Source organism: Lithobates pipiens, unplaced genomic scaffold, assembly GCF_037356315.1.
Source record: "Lithobates pipiens isolate NorthernLeopardFrog02 unplaced genomic scaffold, aLitPip1_a1.2 Scaffold_19, whole genome shotgun sequence".
NCBI lineage: Eukaryota > Metazoa > Chordata > Amphibia > Anura > Ranidae > Lithobates > Lithobates pipiens.
Genome location: NW_027507764.1, coordinates 579,024,311 through 579,049,869, shown reverse-complemented (window position 1 = coordinate 579,049,869; position 25,559 = coordinate 579,024,311). Strand labels below are relative to the sequence as shown.

The following is a 25,559-nucleotide window of genomic DNA, read 5'->3' as shown; positions in this document are numbered from 1 at the left end:
GCTGTGTGGTGGGGTGTTGGGGGCAGAGAGGAGGATATGGGGGTGTTGTGTAATGGTGGGTTCTGGAGGGGATAAGTTTTGGAGTCCCTCATACACGATCTCTATGTGATATCTCCTCTCTGTTTGGCAGTGGCTCTCCTCTCCTCCCTGGTGATGGGGGTCCCGGAGTTGGGTCTGGTGGCCTCATATCTGTGTCTTACTGGTGTTTGCCTCTACTCGGCTTTGCGCACTCTGCAGGTGAGCAGCAGAACAGCTATAGTGGGGGAGGGGGTTTCTCATTTCCTGTTGGTATATTCCTCCATTCTGAGGTTCCTTTGTATTTTCAGGTGCACAGAGGGGCGGCAGCTGGATTCTTGCTCCATGCCACGGCTTCTGCCATTGCCATAGGATGTGACCTTCTATGGAATGAGGACCCCGACTCTCTCCGCTGCTCCAGCTTTTGGATTACCAGTGTTCTTGGCCTGCCTTTCTTGGTCTTCTCCTTCTTCTGGCTGAATGGAGATCAAATGACGGCCAACCTGGTCCTGGGCTCCGCGCTGCTTCTATCCATGGGCTACGGGTACCTGACTCAAGAAAGCCAAATGGTGGCCCCTTATTTCACCAGAGCTGGAGCAACCCTGGCAATTCTGATGATCTCGGTGTTCACTGGGAACCGTTACGGAGTGCTGGGCAGCCTGGCCCTGGCAACTTCGAGTCTCATGTCCTTCCTGAAGACTGCAGATGTTCCTCCTTTCCAAGGGAAGATGATACAGAACTTTGTGCTTAGCATATCAATCCTGCTGCTCCACATGGCTCTGAGGCAAGAGGCCTGAGATTTTTAGAGTCTGAGAGACTGGGGTCTGGGGAAAGCACAGAGGGCCTGTGGTATGGACAACCGAGGGACAGGGATAGGAGGAGCAGAGGGCCTGGGATAGGGAGGATAAACTGATAGGGGTCTGGGGTATAGAGGACATAGGAGTGGAGGCTCTAGAGTCTGGTGGACAGGGGGACAGGTTTTTGGGGCATGGAGGACAGGACGACAGTGGTCTGAGATATGAAGATTGGATGGTCTGGTGTAGGGAGGGTTGAGGGTCTGGGGAGCAATGAGGAATGGTGGATAGAGAGACTGAAGCCTGGAGTAGGAGGAACAAAGGGTTTGGAGTATGGAGGACAGGGGTTTGAGGATGGAAGCACAGGGACGGGCGTACAGTGCTTTGAAAAAGTATTCCTATCCCTTGAAATTTTCCAAATTTTTTCATGTTACAACCAAAATTGTAAATATATTTTATTGGGATTTTATGTGATAGACCAACACAAAGTGGCACATAATTGTGCAGTGGAAGAAAAAGGATAAATGGTTTCAATCTTTTTTACAAATATGTGTAAAGTGTGGGAGGCATTTGTATGGCGCCCCCCGGAGTCAATACTTTGTAGAACCTCCTTTCTCTGCAATTACAGCTACAAGTCTTTTTGGGGATTTCTCTACCAGCTTTGTACATCTAGAGAGGGGCATTCTCGCTCATTCTTCTTTGCAAAATATCTCAAGCTCTGTCATATTGGATGGAGAGCGTCTGTGAACAGCAATTTTCAAGTCTTGCCACAGATTCTCAATTGGATTTAAGTTTGGACTGTGACTGGGCCATTCATATGCCATGAATACACTTTGATCTAAACCATTCCATTGTAGCTCTGGCTGTATGTTTGGGGTCGTTGTCCTGCTGGAAGGTGAACCTCCGCCCCCCGTCTCAAGTGTTTTGTAGACTCTAATGCCGTGTACACACAATCGGAATTATGGTCGGAAAAAGCTCTGATGGTTTTCCCGACAGATTTTCGCTCAAGCTGTCTTGCTTATACACGGTCACACCAAATTCCGACCGCCAAGAATGCGGTGACGTACAACGAGACTAGAAAAAGGAGGATCAATAGCTTCCATCTCGTAGTTGAATCTGAGCATGCGTGAGTTTTTGTGCGTTGGAATTGGATACACACGATCGGAATTTTGTTTTTCAGTCTGGAAAATTGAGAACATGCTATACGTTTTTTGCTGGCGGAAATTTGGCCAGCTAAATCCCGATGGAGCATACACACACGGTTGCATTTTCCGATGAAAAGATCTCATTGGCCTTTTGCTGGCCAAAATTCCGGTCGTGTGTATGCGGCATAACAGGTCTTCTTCTAAGATTGCCCTGTATTTAGCGCCATCCATCTTCCCATCAACTCTGACTAGCTCCCCTGTCCCTGCTGAAGAAAAGAATCCCCACAACATGATGCTGCCACCACCATGTTTCACAGTGGGAATGGTGTGTTCAGGGTGATGTGCAGTGTTAGTTTTCCGCCACTCATAGTGTTTTGATTTTAGGCCAAAAAGTAACATTTTGGTCTCATCTGACCAGAGCACCTTCTTCCACATGTTTGCTGTGTCCCCCACATGGCTTCTCACAAACTGCAAATGTGACTTCTTTATGGCTTTATTTCAACAATGTCTTTCTTCTTGCCACTCTTCCATAAAGGTCAGATTTGTGGAGAGCACGACTAATAGATTCTCCCACCTGAGCTGTGGATCTCTGCAGCTCCTCCAGAGTTACCAAGGACGTCTTGGCTGCTTCTCTGATTAATGCTCTCCTTGCCCGGCCTGTCAGTTTAGGTGGACGGCCATGTCTTGGTGGGTTTGCAGTTGTGCCATACTCTTTCCATTTTCCAATTGAAGAGCTCCGTGAGATGTTCAAAGCGTGGTAGATTTTTTTTTTATAACCTAACCCTGCTTTAAACTTCTCCACAACTTTATCCCTGACCTGTCTGGTGTGTTCCTTGGCCTTCATGATGCTGTTTGTTCACTAAGGTTCTCTAACAATTCTCTGAGGGCTTCACAGAACAGCTGTATATACTGAGATTAAATTACACACAGGTGGACTCTATTTACTAATTAGGTGACTTCTGAAGGCAATTGGTTCCACTAGATTTTAGTTAGGGGTATCAGAGTAAAGGGGGCTGAATACAAATGCACGCCACACTTTTCACATATTTATTTGTTAAAAATGTTGAAAACCATTTATCATTTTTTTTCCACTTCACAATTATGTCCCACTTTTGTGTTGGTCTATCACATAAAATACATTTACGTTTTTATTGTAACATGACAAAATTTGGAAAATTTCAAAGGGTATTAATACTTTTTCGAGGCACTGTAAATTGGTATGGAGGACAGATGTAAATGGGTCTGGGGTATTATTATTGTTGTTATTATTATACAGTATTTATATAGCACCAACAGTTTACGTAGCGCTTTATAACTTGAGGGTAGACAGTAAAAATACAATACACTTTAATACAGTAGGAATCAGAGGGCCCTGCTCCTTAGAGCTTATGGAGGACGGGGACCGGGGCTCTTCTGTATGTATAGTATGTTCACCTTTTCCTAATACACAATACAGGCCGGTGATGTGGGCTTTTTCTAGTTGCGGACTTGAAGGAGAATGTCTTGTCACCTAGGTGTGTGATATATCTGCTGGTTTTGGTTTACAAGAACTGTGATCTTTTCAGATTAAACTATTTTAATGATGATGCTTGTGGTGTCTATTCTATGGGAGATCTCCTGCACTGAGAAGTCTCCAGGCGGTGATGGACACCTCTCCAGAGTTGGGTTTGGAGGTCCTGGGTGCGTGCTGCTGGAGGACCAGTGGACGGGACATAATATCCCCCCAACTCCTACAACACTAACAGAGGAAACCGACTGTTTTAACAGTAGGGAGGGAGAAAATACTGAAAGTGGAAGGTGTATATAATGGGAAATCCTGTTGATTATTGCTTCAAATGTATAGACAATTCTTTGGTTACAAAGTTTGTTGTTACAGCATAACAGCTAGCCAGGTTGGCCGGGAGGCCAATAATACAACATAGGGAGGTGGGGCCAACAGCACTGGCAGCAAAATAGTTTTAAGCAGTACAACGGGCCTGTGGCCTGTTTCTGGGTGGGGCTTAATGCACTATATGTGCTGCATAACCAACAATCACAAATTGTACCAATGCCCGATCAGCGGCGCGTGCAATTACATCATGAACGGGCTCCACCCAAATTCGTGTTAAACCACATCATCGGGGGATGTCCTGATGTTGCTGCTTACCTTTTTCACATGCTCCTTTCTGAAAACTCGATTGCTGGAAAATTATTTTTTAGCTCTCTGTCACAATACTACTTACAGTGAGCCCACAGGCAAGCAGGTGACACGGGATCCCCCAGGGTGTGGAGTCTAGGGGCCAGCCGGTATTCTGCCAGTGACCCCCTCACGAGGGTTTGGGCTTAGCTGCGTGCTGACCCCAGGTCACGACCCCCGGGTTCACCCTGCTCGCTAGGGCAGTACCAGAAGACACTTAGACAAGGATGGATGAAGCAAAGGAGAGCCGGATAGTGAGCCAAGGTCAGGGTGGGCTGCAGACAACGTAATCGGAACAAGCCGGGTCGGTACACAAGAGATCAGTTCACAAGAGGCCAGGTAAAACAGGTTACATGAAGGGAGCTCAGAAAAACTCGGAGATGGCCCGAAGTTTGGCTGGGTCCATGAGAAGGCCCTGTGACGAGATTATGTAGCCCAGAAATAGAACTTGTGTTTGTTCAAATAGACATTTCTCTAATTTTGCGTATAGACAATTGTCCCGTAGACGCTGTAGCACAGCTTTCACATGAAGACGATGGGTAAGTAAGTCTGGTGAGAAAATAAGAATGTCATCTAGATATACAATAACACAGACATACAGAAGGTCGCGAAAGATCTCATTAACAAAATTTTGGAAGACCGTTGGGGCATTGCATAAGCCAAAGGGCATCACAAGATACTCATAATGTCCGTCCCTGCTGTTTAAAGGCAGTCATCCAATCGTCTCCTTCCCGGATTCTTATTAAATTGTAGGCCCCTCTAAGATCCAGTTTAGTAAAAACATGAGAACCTTGCAGTCTGTCAAAGAGTTCTGAAATTAAAGGTAGAGGGTATCGGCTCTTCGCGGTGATGGCGTTAAGACCCCTGTAGTCGAAGCATGGACGGAGTGAACCATCTTTCGCTACAAAGAAGAACCCGGCTCCGGCAGGTGAGTTTGATTACCCTGATGAAACCCCTTTGTAGATTTTCCCAAATGTATTCAGGCATGGCTTGTGTATAGGGAATAGATGGAGGGTAGACTCGGCCTCTGGGAGGAGAGGTCCCTGTCAGGAAGAAGGCGATCAGCGGACTTTTGCAGAAAACATCTCGGAAGGACTGATATTAGGCAGGCAACATGGGAGTTGCGGAGGTCTCAGCAAGAGCAATGGAAGGAGGAGGTAGTACCTTGGAAATACATTGTTGCTGACATGAACCCCAAGCCAATACTTGTCCAGAATTCCAGTCAAGATGCGGGGAGTGTTTCTGCAACCATGGAAGGCCCAGGATGATGAGACTGGAGGATTTCAGCAAAATTAGGAAAGATCTCACCATGCAAAACCAAATGTGTAACTCAATAGGAGGGGTTTTAAACCAGATAGGACTCATAGGCAAGAAGGAGTCATCTACTGCGGTCACAGAGAGGGGTATAGCCAAGGCAACAAAAGCGATGTCCAACTCGGAAGCTAAAAATTGTTAAATGAAATTCCCGGCAGCACCAGAGTCCACGTATGCAGAGAGTTGGCATTTTGAGCCCAGTGGATAGCCATGGGAAGGGTGAAACGAGGGAAGAGGACAAAATTAATGGATCAGTCTAGATCACCTCCCTCTGAGTGACCTAGACCCTGGAGTTTCCCTGATGGACTGGACAGGAGTTCAAAAGATGTCTTTTATCGCCACAGTAAAGGCACACGCCCAATCCCATGCGTCGGGCACATTCCTCGGGAGTGAGGCGGGTTCACCCAAACTGTATAGGTTCTTCCAACGACTGAGAAGATTGCACAGGTCTTTGGACTACCTGTGCTGGACGGCCAGCAGGGGGATGACTGGATCTGGATTTCTCCAGGGCCCACTCCTGGAATCGAATGTTTATTTGAATGTGATTAAGTCATCCAATGTTGTAAGAATGGAGCGTTCAGCGAGTTCATCCTTGACACGGTCTGATAGGCCTTGCCAGAAGGTAGCAGTAAGGGCCTCATTATTCCATTTGAGTTCAGCAGCCAGTGTACGGAATTGAACTGCGTATTGGCCGACTGTAATTCCTTGAAGACGAAGGCGGGCCCCAGCAGCCAAAGACACTCTGCTGGGCTCATCAAAATTTTTCCGGAATGCATCCAAAAAAGCTGGAAGTCAGAGGTAATAGAATCATGTGATTTCCAGAGTGGAGAGGCCCAAGCCTTAGGGTTGCCAGCAAAATGAGGTGGCGATGGCAGATGCAGGCAGGGAATGCCAGGTGTAGCAGGTAAGACAGGAGCAACTGAATCAGGAGCTGGAACAGGAGGAGCTGAAGTTGCAGATGATCCAGATGGGAGGCAAGATCCTGAAGAACCAGCATTGTTTGCTCTTGATTTGCTTGCTGGGAGTTAGGTCTCTGAACTAGATGTTGCATTTGATTCTCAGTGGCGCTCATGGCTTGAGCAAACTGTCACACTACTACTTACAGTGAGCCCACAGCCCAGCAGGTGACACGGGATCCCCCAGGGCGTGGAGTCTAAGGCCCACCCGGTATTCTGTCAGTGACCCCCTCACGAGGGTTTGGGCTTAGCTGCGTGCTGACCCAAGGTCACGACCTTCGGGTTCACCCTGCTCGCTAGGAAAGTACCATAAGACACTGTTAGACAAGGATGGATGAAGTAAAGGAGAGCCGGATAGTGAGCCAAGGTCAGGGCGAGCTGCAGACAACGTAATCAGAACAAGCCGGGTCGGTACACGAGATCAGTTCACAAGAGGTCAGGTAAAACAGGTTACACGAAGGGAGCTCAGAAACAAATGTTGCTCAAGCAACCAGTAGCTGGTTTGAAAGGGATTTAAATAGAGAAGCACATGAGGGGCTGGACAGGAAGTAGCAGGAAGGAATCATATATTAGGTAACAGGTGAGGGGCGGTGACACCCATAGCTGCAGAGTGCACAGAGCTGAACACCAGTGAATGGAACAGGTGCCAGCCGACCTGCAGCAGTAAGGCTGGGTTCACACTGCTGCGGGGGGAGATCCGGATGTGATTCGCACCGCAAATCACATCCGATCTCCGTAGCGATGCGAGTACAGCCATACAGATAGTATGGCTGAATTTGCATCGCTCCCGCAGCAAACTCGCACAGGACTCTTTTTTTTTTGGTCCGCAACAGGATCGGATCGCATGGGGGTTCACACCATGCGATCTGATTCCTGCGCGAGTCGGCAGATCGCACTGCAATATGCGGACGGATCTGGGGGTGTCATTAACATATCATTGACACTCCCAGCCGTCCGCATAGGGCAGTGTGAACTGCCGGCGGGAGGTGTGCGATGCGGGAAAACGCCGCGGATTCGCGGCGTTCCCGCATCGCAGCGGTGTGAACCCGGCCTAAAGGTGAGGCACAGATCAGCTCCGCAGCTGATCTCTGACACTCTCCCTTTCTACACAATGCTTATGAAGGAGATGAGGCGTTCTGTTTATCATAATGAATCCTGTCTGTACTGTGCTGGCAGATTTTCATTATCAGTTGTAGACTGGTTATGTACATTATGGAGTTTATTTACTAAAGGCAAATAGACTGTGCACTTAGTAAATGAGGGCAAGCTCTGCCGCCTTCCACTGTCCAATCGTGTAAGAAAAAATGCTCCTTTTTTTTTTTCCTTGCAAATGATCGGTTTTTCTTTGCAAAGTGAAGCATTACCTAATTTATTTACTAACCTCTGAAGAAACTGCACTTGCAGAGTGCACAGTCTATTTGCCTTTAGTTAGTATCTAAGAAGGCTTCGGTCTGTAATAGCTGCCATATTACAAAACATTAAAGCGGAGTTCCACCCATAAATGGAACTTCCACTTTTTGGAATCCCCCTAATACAGGTATTTTGCTTTCACTTCTGGGTATAGATACATGAGCCACCCGCAGGTATCTATGCCACTTCTGGCGCTTCTTAACCCCCCCGCCGTCTTCTGGGAGATACACAAGTCCCAGAAGACAGCAGGGACTTGTGGGATCACCCAGCGTGAGTCACGCATGCACAGTAGGGAACCAGAAAGTGAACTGATGGCGCCTCCATCCGAGGGACAGATCAGGCACCCTGGACAAGTAAGTATCCTTATTTTAAAAGTCGGCAGCTACAGTATTTGTAGCTGCTGACTTTAAAGAAAAATAAAACATTAGGAGGTACTCCGCTTTAAGGTGAAAAACCTTTGCTGCAGCTCCCCCCGGAGCCCCCTTTTTTTTTTTATCTTACCTGGGCGCATCCGTTCCAATGATGTGCACAAGCCCAGTTGCTCCCATCGCTGTCTCTGTCCTCACTGGACAGATTGATAGCAGCAGGAGACATTGGCTCCCGCTGCTGTCAATCAAATCCAGTGATGCGAGGCTGACTCCCGATGTCTGTGTCAATGGATACAGCAGCAGGACTTGGGAGCGCACCCGCACGAGTTCCCCCATGGACTGCGGCTCTCCATGGGGGGGCACCTTTTTAAGGGGAGGAGCCAGGTACAGCAGCGGGGATCCCAGAAAAGGAGGTTTGGGTCTGCACTGTGCAAAACCCTGGCACAGAGCAGGTAAATATAATGTGAGTCCATATGCAGCGCTAAAAAAACTAGAGAAAACAGTCCACAATAAATGTTGGAGGGAAGAGATGAGACCCCGCACCAGCTTCGTTGTGAATTGATAGCACATCACACCACAGTGTAAATCAAATCTTACCAAGAAGGAAAATAGAAACTGGCATAAACCAAGGGTTGATACATTCTCCAGCGTCAGATCAGAGGTGGACAAGTCTACAGCATGATGCAGTTGATGTAATAATCCTCGTCAGTCAGTGACCTCCACATCACTTTTCCAAAGCAACGCACTCACCATCATGTAACCCCCCCAATCACAAGGAGTTAACCACCATGATGAAAAAAGAGGCACATAGTGAAGTACGTTCAGGTCAATAAAAAAAAAGATGTAATAGAAATGTACTTACAAACACAAGCATAAAAACGAGCATCAAATATAAACGCGTTGGCTCCTGCTTCTGTCTCCCAGGGCCTTACCAACGCGTTTCATCCAATAGGGCATTGTCAGAGGCGTGGCCAACTGACACAAGCACGCCTCTTTATACATAAAAACCAGAACCTTCATTTGCCGAAAGTTGGCTGCCAGAAGAGGCCAAAAATAATCAGTGTGTTCCAACAGCCGGAAGTCAAGATGATTGATGTAAATCAATCCCACAGAAATGCTCCACCTCCCCGATACACTTTAAAATAGCAATGCAAACACAGAAAGGCTGGTGCATTATCGCACTGCCATATTATGCCAAATATTGACTGAAAAAAAAATACATATATAGTGAGGGGAAAAAAGTATTTGATCCCCTGCTGATTTTGTACATTTGCCCACTGACAAAGAAATGATCAGTCTATAATTTTAATGGTCAGTTTATTTTACTAGTGAGAGACAGAATAACAACAAAAATATCCAGAAAAACGCATTTCAAAAAAAGTTATAAATTGATTTGCATTTTAATGAGTGAAATTTGTATTTGACCCCTTCGCAAAACATGAGTTATGCAGGCCATACACGGTCGAATTTCGAACGAATTTTCTTTTCAAAATCAGAAAATTTGTTTTTTTTGTGATCCGATGATGTCACCATTGATTTTCGAAATTCGGCCGACCAAGCCTTCAATTTCACCTCATGTTGCTACAGAAAAGAATTTTCTTGGCTGGGAATCTTCTTTTCTCTCCGTAAATTTTCTTTTATCTCCGTACATTTTCTTTTCTTATTACGTTTCTCGCACGATTCTCCCATCATTGATTAGAAAATCGTTTTTCTAAAAATTTCCAACATGTCAGATTCCTCAAACTTTATTTCTGCACGAAAATCGGCTGTTGCTGCAGCCCACTAATGGTGCTAAATTCATACGAAAATTCTTAGATACGATTTTCGAAAGAAAATTCTTTCGAGATTCGAACCGTGTATGGCCGGCATTAGTGGCAAAACCCTTAGCAATCACAGAGGTCAGACGTTTCTTGTAGTTGGCCACCAGGTTTGCACACATCTCAGGAGGGATTTTGTCCCACTCCTCCTCTTTGCAGATCCTCTCCAAGTCATTAAGGTTTCAGGCTGATGTATAATTCAAACCTTCAGCTCCCTCCAAAGATCTTCTATGGGGATTAAGGTCTGGAGACTGGCTAGACCACTCCAGGACCTTAATGTACTTCTTGAGCCACTCTTTAGTTTCCTTGGCCCTGTGTTTTGGGTCATTGTCATGCTAGAATACCCATCCATGGCCCAACGCCCTGGCTGAGAGAAGGAGATCCTCACCCAAGATTTGACAGTATATGGCCCTGTCCATCGTCCCTTTGATGCCATGAAATTGTCCTGTCTCCTTAGCAGAAAAACACCACCAAAGCACAATGTTTCCACCTCCATGTTTGATGGTGGGGATGTTGTTTTTTGGGTCACAGGCAGCATTCCTCCTCATCCAAACACGGTGAGTTGAGTTGATGCCAAAGAACTTGATTTTGGACTCATCTGACCACAACACTTTCACCCAGTTCTCCTCTGAATCATTCAGATGTTCATTAGCAAACTTCAGATGAGCCTGTACATGTGCTTTCTTGAGCAGGGGGACCTTATGGGAGCTCCAGGATTTCAGTACTTCACGGTGTAATGTGTTACCAATTGTTTTCTTGGTGACTATGATCCCAGCTGCCTTGAGATCATTGACAAGGTTCTCCAGTGTTGTTCTGGGCTGATCCCTCACCGTTCTCATCATCATTGGAACTCCAGGAGGTAAGATCTTGCATGAAGCCCCAGACCGAGGGAGATTGACAGTTATTTTGTGTTTCTTCCATTTGCGAATAATCGCACCAACTTGTCATCCTCTCACCAAGCTGCTTGGCGATGGTCTTGTAGCCCGTTCTAGCCTCGTGTAGACTTACAATCTTGTCCCTGACATCCTTGGATAGCTCTTTTGTCTTGGCAATGGTAGAGAGATTGGAATCTGTGGACAAGTGTCTCTTATACAGGTAACAAGATGAGATTGGGAGCATTCCCTTCAAGAGTGCTCCTAATCTTAGCATGTTACCTGTAGAGAAGACACCTGGGAGCCAGAAATCTTGCTGATTGATAGGGGATCAAATACTTATTCACTCATTAAAATGTAAATCAATTTATAACTTTTTTTGAAATGCGTTTTTCTGGATATTTTTGTTGTTATTCTGTCTCTCACTGTTAAAATAAACTGACCATTAAAATTATAGACTGATCATTTCTTCGTCAGTGGCCAAATGTATAAAATCAGCAGGGGATAAAATACTTTAATACTTTTTTTTCCCCTCACTGTAAAAAACAAAACACCAAAGATTAATTAGTCATACACCTTAATGTCACCTTAATACAAAAACAAAACAATAACTGATAAAAAAATTAATAAAAAAAAGTGCAGAAAAAAAAAGAAATCAATAAATCAGGCAGGTGAAGATGCTTCCACCTAGTGGACAAAAGACATATCCTATATTACCAAATAATATACATAAAATACAGAATATAAGCTAAATTATTATTAAAATTACAAACAAAAGAAAATTTATATTAAACATAATAAGACACCCTACCAACCAAATAAGCCAATTCTAGTCATAATGGCAGGAAAAAATTGGAATAACAATGAGATATTAGCTGTTGTTAATGAAACAATTCACGTCTCTATCAACGTTAAGTCCAAAGGGCACGTAACATTTTAAGTCATAGATCCATCGTGTCTCCATTCGAGAGATCTCACCCTCACAAAACTCCCACTCCAATGGGGCGTGAATCTATCAATGGCAATAAATAGAGTAACCGCTGGATTTAGAAACACTATGCTTTGGAAAGCCTTTCTAATGCCGCGTACACACGAGCAGAGTTTCTGTCGGAAAAATCTTGGATGTTTTTTCTGACGGAATTCCGCTCAAGCTCGGCTTGCATACACACGGTCACACAAAAGTTCTCTGAACTTTCGACCGTTAAGAACGCGGTGAGGTACAACACTACGATGAGTGATTGCAATGCAAATTATTACAAGACAATCACGGCAGACCTGTATCGTGATTTGAGGTGTCATTCAAATGAATGGCATCTCAAATGCAAGTCCCGAGATTTGTCATTCACATAACGGTGCTTTCAAGTTGCGGGCAGATTCATGGCAAATCTGCCCGAGATTTAAAACACTGAAGTGTGAATGCAGCCTTAAAAGAGAAGTATGGGTTTGGGGGTTATTGTAGAATCATACTTACCTAGGTGGTTGCAGCATTGGTCTGATGCTCCATCTGTCCCCTGGCGCCTCTTCATTGAGAACCAAGCGATCAAACACTGCAGCTGGCTCGGTTCTCTCAGTTCCCTGAGCGGAGATCTGCTGTCGGTCAATCAGTAGCTCTCTGCTCTGCTCCTCCACGCTCATTGGAGCACGGGGCGGGGAGCGGCCATCTCAGTGGCTTGCTGAGACGGCCATCAGTCCAGGCACCTGGCGGTTCCAGACTGCCATTGTCGGGATGATGCTGTGCCTGGACTGATTGAATTGCACTCCTGTGATCCTTTAAGCCTCGTACACACGATCGGATTGTTGGCCAACAAAACCGTGTACTTTTGTCCGAAGGGCATTGTCCCAAACATATCTTGCATACACATGGCACACAATTGTTGGCCAACAATCACAAATGTAGTGATGTACTACTTTGTTTTTCAGCTCTTTAGCGCCACCCTTTGGGCTCTTTTCATTTTGCGTTTTTCATTTCGTGCTTCTCAGTTCATTTCTGAATGCCCATTCATCAACCAGCCATGTTGCGGAGGAGATAACGTGTTATTTATTATTGCCATTGAAGTTATTGCTTTGACATTATTTTTTTTGGTTGATTAATGATTTGATTTGGCATATTTTCTATATCTTTGGATGCATAGAATGCACTTTTTTTTATAAAGGGGTTGTAAAGGTTTTTCACCTTAATACATTCTATGCACTAAGGTGAAAAAACATCTGACAATGCCGGCGCCCCCAGCCCCCCCGTTTTACTTACCTGACCCCTCGAAAGTTCGCCTCCGACATCCTCTTCGCCACTAACCCTGGCCGTTGATTGACTAGAGTGGATCAATTGAAAGCAGCGCAGCCATTGGCTCGCGCTGCTGTCAATCACATACAATGACGTGGCACGCCGGGGGGCAGGGCCGAGTAATACAGCGAGTGGCTACGGCCGCTAGCTGCATCACTGGAGTGAGCCCGCATGCACTCCACAATATGCCAGGGAGTTGCGGAGCCCCTGCGGGATGGAGCCGAGACAGTCGCCGAGGGACCCCAAAAGAGCAGGTTCGGGGGCCACTGTGCAAAACGAGCTGCACAGTGGAGGTAAGTATAACATGTTTGTTATTTTTTTTTTTATGTTTCCTTTAGTGATCTTTTAAGTTCTATTGGCAGATAGCATGTCTAATTTTATTTGTTTTCTTTATTTTTTTGCACAATAAAAAAATTGTGTAGAATAATACTTGGCTATGTGTTTTACTTCAAATGACAGTTTTGGAGTAGGCAGTTACATTTAAAAAAAAAATACTATGTAAAATTGACAAGGGACACCAACATCTTTGATCATAAAAACTACGGGATAATGGTGTTGTGGTAACTTGCCAAAATAAAAAAAGCATAATAATATTATTCTTGATATCACTTTGAAAATTTGTTTGCAATAACTCCATCAGTATTAGTGATGGACGAACTTCCGACGGGACGTTTCGCGAACGCGAAATGCGAACGGACCCAAACGTTCGCGAAACAGAACGTTCGCCGCGGGCCCCATTGACTTCAATGGGAGGCGAACTTTGCAAACCTTCATGTCGAATTTGCGGCCACGTGGTAATTATTAGGGGGTAAAACGTAGTCCCACCATCTGGACAATGACATAATACATGTATGAGGTGAATTTGGGATCGATAACTACAAGCATTTTTATTTTATTTGGGAAATTGTTCTAACAATTCAGGACTATGGAGCTAATGAAGGCAATGGAGGAGAGGGAAGGTCAGGGACCAGGGTAGGCAAAGAAGAGGGTGCAGGAGATGATCACCAGCAGCGTGACATACCGGAATGACACATGCACCGTGATAGAGGCATCTGACAGCAGCACCGTAATACAGAGCACTGACAGCAGCACCGTGACATACAGCGCTGACAGCAGCACCGTGACATACAGCGCTGACAGCAGCACCGTGACATACAGCGCTGACAGCAGCACCGTGACATACAGCGCTGACAGCAGCACCGTGACATACAGCGCTGACAGCAGCACCGTGACATACAGCGCTGACAGCAGCACCGTGACATACAGCGCTGACAGCAGCACCGTGACATACAGCGCTGACAGCAGCACCGTGACATACAGCGCTGACAGCAGCACCGTGACATACAGCGCTGACAGCAGCACCGTGACATACAGCGCTGACAGCAGCACCGTGACATACAGCACTGACAGCAGCACCGTAAGCAGCCCCAGGAGGAAGTCAGCACAGCACAGGGATGGTGTGATCCCCTCATAATAAGAACCCCCAGGAGGAAGTCAGCACAGCACAGGGATAGTGTGATCCCTTCATAATAAGAACCCCCAGGAGGAAGTCAGCACAGCACAGGGATATCATAAGCAGCCCCAGTAGAAATATGACACCGCTCAACCTCTTCAAAGAGGAGGGTAGGGGCATATAGTACGGTGTGCTTTTTTGGGTCAAGGAAGTGAGCCAAATGAATTAAGAAGGTCTGTGTGCTTGATTAAAAAAATAGTTTATAGACATATACATGGTCTACTGGTCACATGTGTTGAATTCCTCCGAGATCCATGCCTCATTCATTTTTAGAAATGTGAGGTAGTTAACACTGTGGTGAGCTAGGCGAGTACGCTTATCGGTCACAATCCCCCCTGCTGCGCTGAACGTCCTTTCGGACAGGACACTGGATGAGGGGCAAGCCAACAGTTCGATTGCAAATTGGGCAAGCTCTGGCCAGAGGTCAAGCCTGCCCACCCAGTAGTCTAGGGGTTCATCACTCCTCAGAGCGTCCACATCGGCCGTTAACCCAATGTAGTCGGACACCTGACGGTCTAGGCGTTCCCTGATGCTGGATCCGGATGACACCTGTCGATGGGTCGGCTGAAAGAATGACCTCATATCCGAAGTCACCAACACATCTTCAAACCGGCCTCTTCTTGCAGGCGCTGTTGGATTGGTACCCGCAAATCCTTCTCTGGGAGTGGGAATTGCTCCTCTGCCAGCGCACGCAAAAGCAGAATGCAGCATTTCTCGAAGCAAGGCCTGGAAGTGCTGCATTCTGACAGCCCTCTGCGACGGCGGTAACATTTCCGCCATTTTGTGTTTGTACCGGGGGTCTAAGTACGTTGCCACCCAGTACTGGTCCTTGACCCTCATGCTTTTTATACGGGGGTCCCTATTAAAACACTGGAGCATGAAGGCCCCCATTTGCACTAAAGTGGAAGCGGTGTGGTGGCCTGGCTCCTGCTCATCATCCAGGATAATGTCGTCCTCTTCATTCTCCTCTCCCCATCCACGCACAACAGGGATCCCAGAAAGGTTTAAAGCATGCTCTTCTTGCTCCTGCTCATCCGCCCCGGCACCATCCTCCTCTGACTCCTCATCAGACTCCTGTTGTTGACTTGTCTCAGATAGAGTAGCCCCCCCTGGGAATTCATCCAGCATTGCGACTTCCTCATCTTCCCGCTCCTGCTCCTCCACAGCCTGATCAATGACACGACGCAATGCACGCTCCAGAAAGAAGGCATAAGGTACCATGTCACTGATGGCGCCATGGCTGCGACTGACCAGTTTGGTGATCTCCTCAAATGGCCGCAGAAGTCTGCATGTGTCGCGCATGAGCAGCCACTGGCGCGGTGAAAAAAAACCCAGCTCCCCAGAACCGTTTCTTTCGCAGAGTTCATACAGGTAGACGTTAACTGCACGTTTCTGCTGGAGCAGCCTATCAAGCATATAGAAGGTTGAGTTCCATCGCGTCGGGCAATCGCAAATAAGACGTCTGACCGGCAGATGGTGTCGCCGCTGAATGTCAGCAAGGCGAGCCATGGCCGTGTAAGATCTTCTGAAATGGGCCGAGATTTTCCTTGCCTGCCGCAAGATGTCCTGGACCCCAGGGTATTTGACAAGGAATCGCTGCACGACCAAGTTTAAGACGTGTGCCATGCACGGCACGTGCGTGATTTTGCCCTGTTTCAATGCGCTAAGCAGATTGGCACCGTTGTCACACACCACTTTACCAACTGTCAAATTGAGCGGTGTTAGCCACTCATCTGCCTGTGAACGCAAAGCTGAAAGGAGTGCCGGGCCAGTGTGGCTCTTTGCTTCCAGGCACAACAGACGCAGCACGGCATGGCAACGTCTCACCTGGCATGTGGAATAGGTTCTGGGGAGCTTGGGCGGTGCAGTGGAAGAGACGCTAGCAGCGGAAAAGGAGGAGGCAGCTGAGGAGGAGAGGGAGGAGGATGGAGTAGGAGGAGGAGAAGAAGAGTCAGGCCTGCATGCAATCCGTGGCGGTAAAACCAAATCTACACGGGTGCCACGGGTTACATGCTTGACGGCCGTCAGAAGGTTCACCCAGTGGGCAGTAAAACTGATATACCTTCCCTGCCCGTGTTTGCTAGACCACGTGTCTGTGGTCAGATGTATCTTGGCACCGACACTGTGTGCCAGAGATACATTCACTTGCCGCTGAACATGGCCATATAGCTCTGGGATGCCCTTCTCTGAGAAATACTTCCTTCCTGGGACCTTCCATTGTGGTGTTCCAATGGCCACAAATTTGCGAAAGGCCTCCGAGTCCACCAGTTTATATGGCAGTAGTTGGCGGGCTATGAGTTCTGACAAGCCAGCCGCCAACCGTTGGGCAAGAGGGTTATCCGGCATCATCATTTTTTTACGCTCAAACATTAGGCCCACGGAAGCCTGCCTTTTTGCAGAAAAATGTGAGCTTGGCGTGATGGAAGGTGGAGTGGAGGACAATTGTGAGGAGAGAGGAGAAGGAGAAGTAGAAGACGAGGCTGGACGGTGAGAGCCTGCAGTGTGGCTTTGTGTGTTCCGTTGCTCCCACTGGGCTCGGTGATGGCTGCTCATGTGCCTTCTTAAGGCGGTCGTCCCTAGGTGAGTATTGGGCTTACCGCGACTAACGCGTTGACTGCAAAGATTGCAGATGGCAACGCTATTGTCAGCAGCGGACACGTTAAAAAAAGCCCACACTGCGGAGCCATGTGCCGGTGTCCTGGGAGCGCCAGATGTGACCGTACATGGTCGATGACTCGCTCCTGATACATTTGCAGTCTGCTTTGTCCCTGCTGTGCAATGTAAGTCATTGCTGCTTCTCCTCCCTATCTGCTGGTCCATATCTCCCTCTGAACTCCCCTCCTCTTCCTCTCTTGTGGGCACCCACGTGACATCACTAGACACGTCATCATCAACGTCACCTTCCCCACCGCTATAAGTAGAGATCTCGGAGTAGGCAGCAACACCGGGGACCAACCTCCTCCTTGGGCTGATCTGGGTACTGGCGTCAGACTGCTGAGTAGCGCTTGTTGCTACCTCCTCTTCCTGATCCAATACCAAGAGTGGCTGCGCATCAGAAATGTCCTCTTGATATGGATCGGAAAATAATTCCAGTGACTCAAGCGGAAGGTATGTGGTGGTGGTGGTGGTGGTCGTGTTGTTGGTGGTAGTGTCTTTGGGGGTGCACATAGCAGAGAGTGAAGAAGAGGGTGCAGATCGAGAGGATGAGGAGGGTGCAGAAGAGTAAGGCTGAGCGAGCCACTCAACCAAGTCTGGTGCATCCTTTAAAGTAATTGAACGCACCTTCTGCAACTTCCCACTTTGGCTCAAGCCTGTTGCTCCTGCCCTACCCCTACCACCCCTGCGGAAGGGCCTGCCTCTTCCTCTGCATGTCATTTTTTAAATGACCCTGTGACAAAACTCTTAGTCCCTATACCGCTGAAGGACTGCTGCAGTATAGGTGAGCGGTCAGCAGTGGTGCACGTCAACCCTATCTATTGTGGACCTATAGCGGTCCTTACAGAACAGCAGACTGTACCGCACTCAAGCCTATGTACCGTAGCACCCTATACCAAGTTACCAGTCCTTATAAGAACTTTTGTGGACCAAGCAGGTTGTGTATTAGTGTTTAGCAGACTGTACGTCAGTCCCTATACCGCTGAAGGACTGCTGCAGTATAGGGCAGCGGTCAGCAGTGGTGCACGTCAACCCTATCTATTGTGGACCGATAGCGGTCCTTACAGAACAGCAGACTGTACCGCACTCAAGCCTATGTACCGTAGCACCCTATACCAAGTTACCAGTCCTTATAAGAACTTTTGTGGACCAAGCAGGTTGTGTATTAGTGTTTAGCAGACTGTACGTCAGTCCCTATACCGCTGAAGGACTGCTGCAGTATAGGTGAGCGGTCAGCAGTGGTGCACGTCAACCCTATCTATTGTGGACCTATAGCGGTCCTTACAGAACAGCAGACTGTACCGCACTCAAGCCTATGTACCGTAGCACCCTATACCAAGTTACCAGTCCTTATAAGAACTTTTGTGGACCAAGCAGGTTGTGTATTAGTGTTTAGCAGACTGTACCTCAGTCCCTATACCGCTGAAGGACTGCTGCAGTATAGGGCAGCGGTCAGCAGTGGTGCACGTCAACCCTATCTATTGTGGACCGATAGCGGTCCTTACAGAACAGCAGACTGTACCGCACTCAAGCCTATGTACCGTAGCACCCTATACCAAGTTACCAGTCCTTATAAGAACTTTTGTGGACCAAGCAGGTTGTGTATTAGTGTTTAGCAGACTGTACGTCAGTCCCTATACCGCTGAAGGACTGCTGCAGTATAGGGCAGCGGTCAGCAGTGGTGCACGTCAACCCTATCTATTGTGGACCGATAGCGGTCCTTACAGAACAGCAGACTGTACCGCACTCAAGCCTATGTACCGTAGCACCCTATACCAAGTTACCAGTCCTTATAAGAACTTTTGTGGACCAAGCAGGTTGTGTATTAGTGTTTAGCAGACTGTACCTCAGTCCCTATACCGCTGAAGGACTGCTGCAGTATAGGGCAGCGGTCAGCAGTGGTGCACGTCAACCCTATCTATTGTGGACCGATAGCGGTCCTTACAGAACAGCAGACTGTACCGCACTCAAGCCTATGTACCGTAGCACCCTATACCAAGTTACCAGTCCTTATAAGAACTTTTGTGGAACAAGCAGGTTGTGTGTTAGTGATTAGCAGACTGTACGTCAGTCCCTATACCGCTGAAGGACTGCTGCAGTATAGGGCAGCGGTCAGCAGTGGTGCACGTCAACCCTATCTATTGTGGACCGATAGCGGTCCTTACAGAACAGCAGACTGTACCGCACTCAAGCCTATGTACCGTAGCACCCTATACCAAGTTACCAGTCCTTATAAGAACTTTTGTGGAACAAGTGAGTTGTGAATGTTTAGCAGACTGCAGCAGAAGGGCAGCAGTCAAGTATAATATCCTTTCTATATTTGGAAGAAAGAATATTATACATGTACAAGCCTATTACTGTACCACTGATACCAGTCCTGAAAAGAACCTTTGTGGAACTAATAATAACAGCAAGTCTTTAAAATTACCCTCACTGCCTGACAACACTGCTTCCTTCCTGTCCCTATACAAATTGGCAAAAAAAGAGAACGATTAGTGGTTACTGGAACAGCTCTTTTGTGGACCTTGATAGTAACAGCTAATGATGATGATGATGATGATGATGATGAAAGACTAATCTGGCTGTCCCTGTAGCATACACCGTCCTTTCCCTTTCTCTAAACTAACAAAAGACACTCAGGCTGCTGCAAGAATCAGCAGCACAGCAAACCTATCAACACCTAACACCTATACCAGTCCTGAAAAGAACTTTTGTGTACCAAATAGCTAGTGGTTTATCTCTCCCTACTCCACACAGGAACCTGTCCCTATCGTAACAGAAGAAAGAATGTAAAATGGCCACCGGATCGGGTGTATTTATAGGTTAGGGGGAATGTACAAGTGTCCATGTGCTGTCATGTCTCAATTGGCTGTCCTGTATCACATGATAAACGTGTCACCAAAGGTTAAAGTTCTTGTATACATTAAACACGTAAGTCCGCCGCGGCGAACGACGGAAAAAGGCGTTCGAACGTGCGGACCGCGAATGTCGGAAATTCGCCGCGAAACGACCGCCGGGCGAACCGTTCGGCCATCACTAATCAGTATCACCAGCAAAGCAGCTTCATTATTATCCCATTAAAGAAGAAGAGAACTGTGAGCTGCATTTTCAAGATTTCATAATTTGCCGTGTCACGAATGTTAATTCTCCTTTATGAACGCTAGTTTACAAGACCGACCGCCTCTGGCTCGTCCTTGTGTCCGAGCATGCATGTTTGGACTTTTGTCTGACGGACTTTTGTACACCCGCTTGGAAAATCCGACAACACAAAATTTTAAAACCTGCTATCCAACATTTGTCCATGAAAAATCCTGGGGTCCAGGGCATCTTGCGGCAGGCAAGGAAAGCTGCGACACAATCTGCCAGTCAGACGTCTTATCTGCGATTGCCCGATGCGATGGAACTCAATCTTCTATATGCTTGATAGGCATATAGGCTCCAGCAGAAACGTGCAGTTAACAACTACCTGTTCAAACTCTGCGGCAGAACAGGTTCTGGGAGCTTGGTTTTTTTCACCGCACCAGTGGCTGCTCGTGCGCGGCACATGCAGACTTCTGCAGCCATTTGATGAGATCACCAAACTGGTCAGTCGCAGCCATGGCGCCATCAATGACATCATACAAAATTATTTATATATGTGTTTCCATCAGTTATTGAGAACTTTTTTAATATTATTTTTTCCAGTTTTGTTTTTCCTGGAATTTATTTATCAATCAATTGAACATATGGGCTGTTTTTGCTGGGTATGTTGCAGTCATCTTTCCGGGGTTGCGATGCGCTCAGCTCCCTCCCTACCTCCCTTTGTGGATCACAGGGGGTGGTGGGGTTCGATCTCAGTGCATCGGCGCCATGCATAAAAGGGCCCCTCGAGTGGTGTCAATAGACACTGCAAGGTGGGAGTCTATTGTTTGTTTTTGTATTTTATTTTTTTTTTTTTTTTTTTTTTTTTCTGTCTTTCCACCTGATGCTGCAGCCAAGATGGAGGGGCACCCACTGAGGTATGGATTATCCTCAGCTGTGAGTGTTCCCTCATCTCTTCACAGCTGCAAAAGACATCATGCATGACGCTGGCGGGGATCCGCCCAGGGCCTGGGGTATATGAGCTGGGACAGACAGACAGTTCACTCCTCCACTGTGCTCCACTAGGAAGAGATCACTCCTTAACTCTACATATGGGTAATAGCTTTATGCACCTTTTTTTTTTTTTTTTCTCCTTTTTGCACATACATTGTTTCATTCAGAGCACTGCACTTAATTTTTTACACATTTGAATTGGATGATTTTGTATTTCCCCATCATCCATTTCCACTTATTTAATACACATTTAGTCTTCTCCTATTTCCCAATCATTCATGTATATCTCATTCACACACATTTTCAGCAATCAGCTATATTCATTCAACACGTTCAATCCAACACTCAGTGTCCTGCTTTTGGTTTTTTTTTTTTTTTTTTTTTTCTTTGTTTGTTTTTTTGTGACCCGTCACACTTTTCTCTTTCGCAGATTTGGGTAACACACATATACATTTAGTACCTAGTGGACCTGTGTTGAGGATGTCTGTTTCGGTTCCCCCTGGCCTGCCCCCTGACATTGTTGGGGGATGGTCTGAACCCTGCCTCAACCCCGGATGAGACGGTTTTATCCCAGCTCTAACAGTTCCCATTGCTGGAAGTTCTGCCCAATCTTTGGGCTACTTTGTAAGTCACTTTATCAATCAAGTGGACCAATTTGATACTTTCTCTATTTAACTGAGGTTCCGCCTATATTAACATTTGTCATATTTATTTGCTTTTTTAGTAAAAACATGCATCCCACCCCTGATGACTGGCAAGAAGCCAAGAAACGCGTCGGGTTCTCATACTAAGGATGCCTACCTAAGCTTATTTTAATCCTTGATAATATCAACTTTTGTCTTATTGAGTTTGCACTCGTTCATGTGATTTTATGATTTTTGATTTATGCATTTCTGTTATGAACTGCATCCATGTATGTCCATTGATTTGTCTATACTTCGAGATTCTCTGATTACTATTATGAAAATATATTGAGTGTATATCCATATTTATATTATATTACTGTACTACTATTGTATGCATTCCGATCTTGGACAACCCCTAGTGGCTATTGATTATAAATTAAATCTAAATCATTTTATTCACATGTATTCATACATTGTTATTTTCAATTGACATGCTTCATTTAAAGTCCCACTTGTTCCCCTTTTCTTTTTACATAAAATACCCGGGATGGAAGCATGCCATTGCTATTTAGTACTGCAGCTAGGTCACTTATCTTTAAATCATACATTATGCCTTCTTTATGGAGTGTGCATTTCGTTGTGTCATTGATCAAGCCATGGAGGAGCAGGAGCAGGAAGATGAGGAGGTCGCAATGCTGGATGAATTCCCAGGGGGGCTACTCTATCTGAGACAAGTGAACAACAGGAGTTTGAAGAGGAGTCAGAGGAGGATGGTGCCGGGGCGGATGAGGAGGAGCAGGAAGAGCATGCTTTAAACCTTTCCGCGATCCCTGTTGTTGTGCGTGGATGGGGAGAGGAGGACGACATTATCCTGCATGATGAGCAGGAGCCAGGCCACCAAACCGCTTCCAGTTTAGTGCAAGTGGGGGCCTTCATGCTCCAGTGTTTTAACAGGGACCCCCGTATAAAAAGCATAAGGGTCAAGGACCAGTACTGGGTGGCAATGTACTTAGACCCCCGGTACAAACACAAAATGGCAAAAATGTTACCACCATCACAGAGGGCTGTCAGATTGGAGCACTTCCAGGCCTTGCTTCGACAACTGCTGCATTTTGCTTTTGCGTGTGCTGGCAGAGGAGGAATTCCCACTCCCAGAGAAAGAGTTGCGGGTACCAATCCAACAGCGCCTGCAAGAAAAGGGCGGTTTGAAGATGTGTTGGTGACTTCTGATATGAGGTCATTCTTTCAGCCGACCCATCGACAGGTGTCATCCGGATCCAGCATCAGGGAACGCCTAGACCGACAGGTGTCCGACTACATCGGGTTAACGGCCGATGTGGACGCTCTGAGGAGTAATGAACCCCTGGACTACTGGGTGGGCAGGCTTGACCTCTGGCCAGCGCTTACCCAATTTTCAATGGAACTGTTGGCTTGCCCCTCGTCCAGTGTCCTATCCGAAAGGACGTTCAGTGCAGCAGGGGGTATCGTGACCAATAAGCGCGCTCGCCCAGCTCACGACAGTGTTGACTACCTCACATTTATAAAAATGAATGAGGCATGGATCTCGGAGGAATTCAACACATGTGACCAGTAGACCATGTAAATGCATAACTCTATAAACATAGTAAGGTTGAATAAAGACACCAGTCCATCCTGAGTGAGTGTCTACAATTGTCCCTATCCCTGTACATTGCACACTCACATCAGTCTCTACCCTCAAGGAGCCCACAATCCTAGGTCCCCAGTCATATACTAGAGCCAATTTTTTGGACAGAAGCCAAGTAACCTACCTGCATGTCTTTGGAGTGTGAGAGGAAACCCAAGCAGGCACAGAGGGAACATGTGAACTCCAGGCAGGTAGTGTCATGGTCGGGATTTGAACCAGCAACCCTTTTTATTGCTAGGTGAGAGTGCTAACCACTACACCATTGTGCCACCTGTGGTTATGTCAACGATTTATTTAATCGAGCACACGGACCTTTTTTCTACCTTTGGCTCACTTCCTTGTACAAAAAAAGCACACCGTACTATATGCCTGTGCCCTCCTGTTTGAAGAGGTTGAGCGGTGTCATATTTTTGGGTCCCGCAGCGAGTTGCTGGTATCAGTGCTGCTGTCAGTGCTCTCAACCTTGGTGCTGGTGTCAGTGCTCTCTATCTCTGTGCTGGTGTGGTCTCAGTGCTCTCTATCATGGTGCTGGTGTCAGTGTTCTGTATCACGGTGCTGGTGTGGTGTCAGTGCTCTCTATCTCGGTGCTGGTGTGGTCTCAGTGCTCTCTATCATGGTGCTGGTGTCAGTGTTCTGTATCACGGTGCTGGTGTGGTCTCAGTGCTCTCTATCACGGTGCTGGTGTCAGTGCTCTCTATCATGGTGCTGGTGTGGTGTCAGTGCTCTCTATCTCGGTGCTGGTGTGGTGTCAGTGCTCTCTATCATGGTGCTGGTGTCAGTGGTCTCTATCACAGTGCTGGTGTGATGTCAGTGCTCTCAATCTCAGTGCTGGTGTGGTCTCAGTGCTCTCTGTCTCGGTGCTAGTGTGGTCTCAGTGCTCTCTATCACAGTGCTGGTGTCAGTGCTCTCTATCTCGGTGCTGGTGTCAGTGATCTCTCTCTCGGTGCTGGTGTGGTCTCAGTGCCCTCTATCTCGGTGCTGGTGTTGTCTCAGTGCTCTCTATCACAGTGCTGGTGTCAGTGCTCTCTATCACGGTGCTGGTGTGGTGTCAGTGCTCTCTATCTCGGTGCTGGTGTCAGTGCTCTCTATCACGGTGCTGGTGTCTGTGCTCTCTGTCTCGGTGCTGGTGTCAGTGCTCTCTATCTTGGTGCTGGTGTCGGTGCTCAGTCTCTATCGCGGTGCTGGTGTCAGTGTTCTATCTCAGTGCTGGTGTCAGTGAGGGAGATAGCAGCGAGGTAGCCAATCAGCAGGCAGTGCCAGCACCATGGCTGAGGATCAGCACTGGACTGGCACCTCCGGACCACTGCAGTGGAGCCCTGCATAGGTGGAGGTAAGGGCCGGGCAGAGGGAGGGGCTCAAGCACAGGTTGGCACACTGGGACACTGGCACAGGACTGCGCTGCCCTGACTGTGGCACTGATCATCTCCTGCACCCCCTTCATAGCCTGCCCTGACCTTGCCTCTCCTCCATGGCATTCATGCGCTCCTGATCTCTGTCAAAATTTCACACATAAAAAAAGAATGCTTGTCGTTGTCGATCCCAGATTCACTTAAAGCGGGATTCCACCCTAAAGTGGAACCTCCGCTGATCGGATCCCTCCCCCCCTCCGGAGTCACAATTGGCACCTTTCAGGGGGGAGGGGGGTGGAGATACCTGTCAAAGATAGGTATTTACACCCACTTCCGGGCATAGACTCCCGTGGGATTCCACGCCATTTCCTGCCCTGCCGCGCTGTCTGCTGGGACGCACACGGGTCTCAGTGACAGCGCGGACAATTCCTATTGTGCTGCGCGACTCACGCATGCGCAGTAGGGAACCGGGAAGTGAAGCCGATTCGCTTCACTTCCTGATTCCCTCACCTAGAATGGTGGCGGCAG

The 25,559-nt window shown here is 47.2% G+C and overlaps 1 protein-coding gene across 2 annotated transcripts in view; it reads left to right on the top strand.

Moving 5' to 3' along the window:
• LOC143997688 (transmembrane protein 276-like) overlaps nucleotides 1-25,559 on the top strand; it is a 247,962-nt gene continuing 222,403 nt past the window's right edge. Inside the window, exons 1-2 of one of the 2 annotated variants that reach the window (XR_013277718.1) lie at nucleotides 1-237; nucleotides 327-2,489. Coding sequence is in view for 1 of the 2 variants with exons in the window: in XM_077493445.1 (XP_077349571.1) it covers nucleotides 154-237; nucleotides 327-812 (570 nt within the window). In the remaining variant the exon portion in view is untranslated. Of the gene's footprint in view, nucleotides 238-326; nucleotides 2,513-25,559 lie in introns of those variants that run through there. The other variant, XM_077493445.1, reaches the window with a different exon arrangement.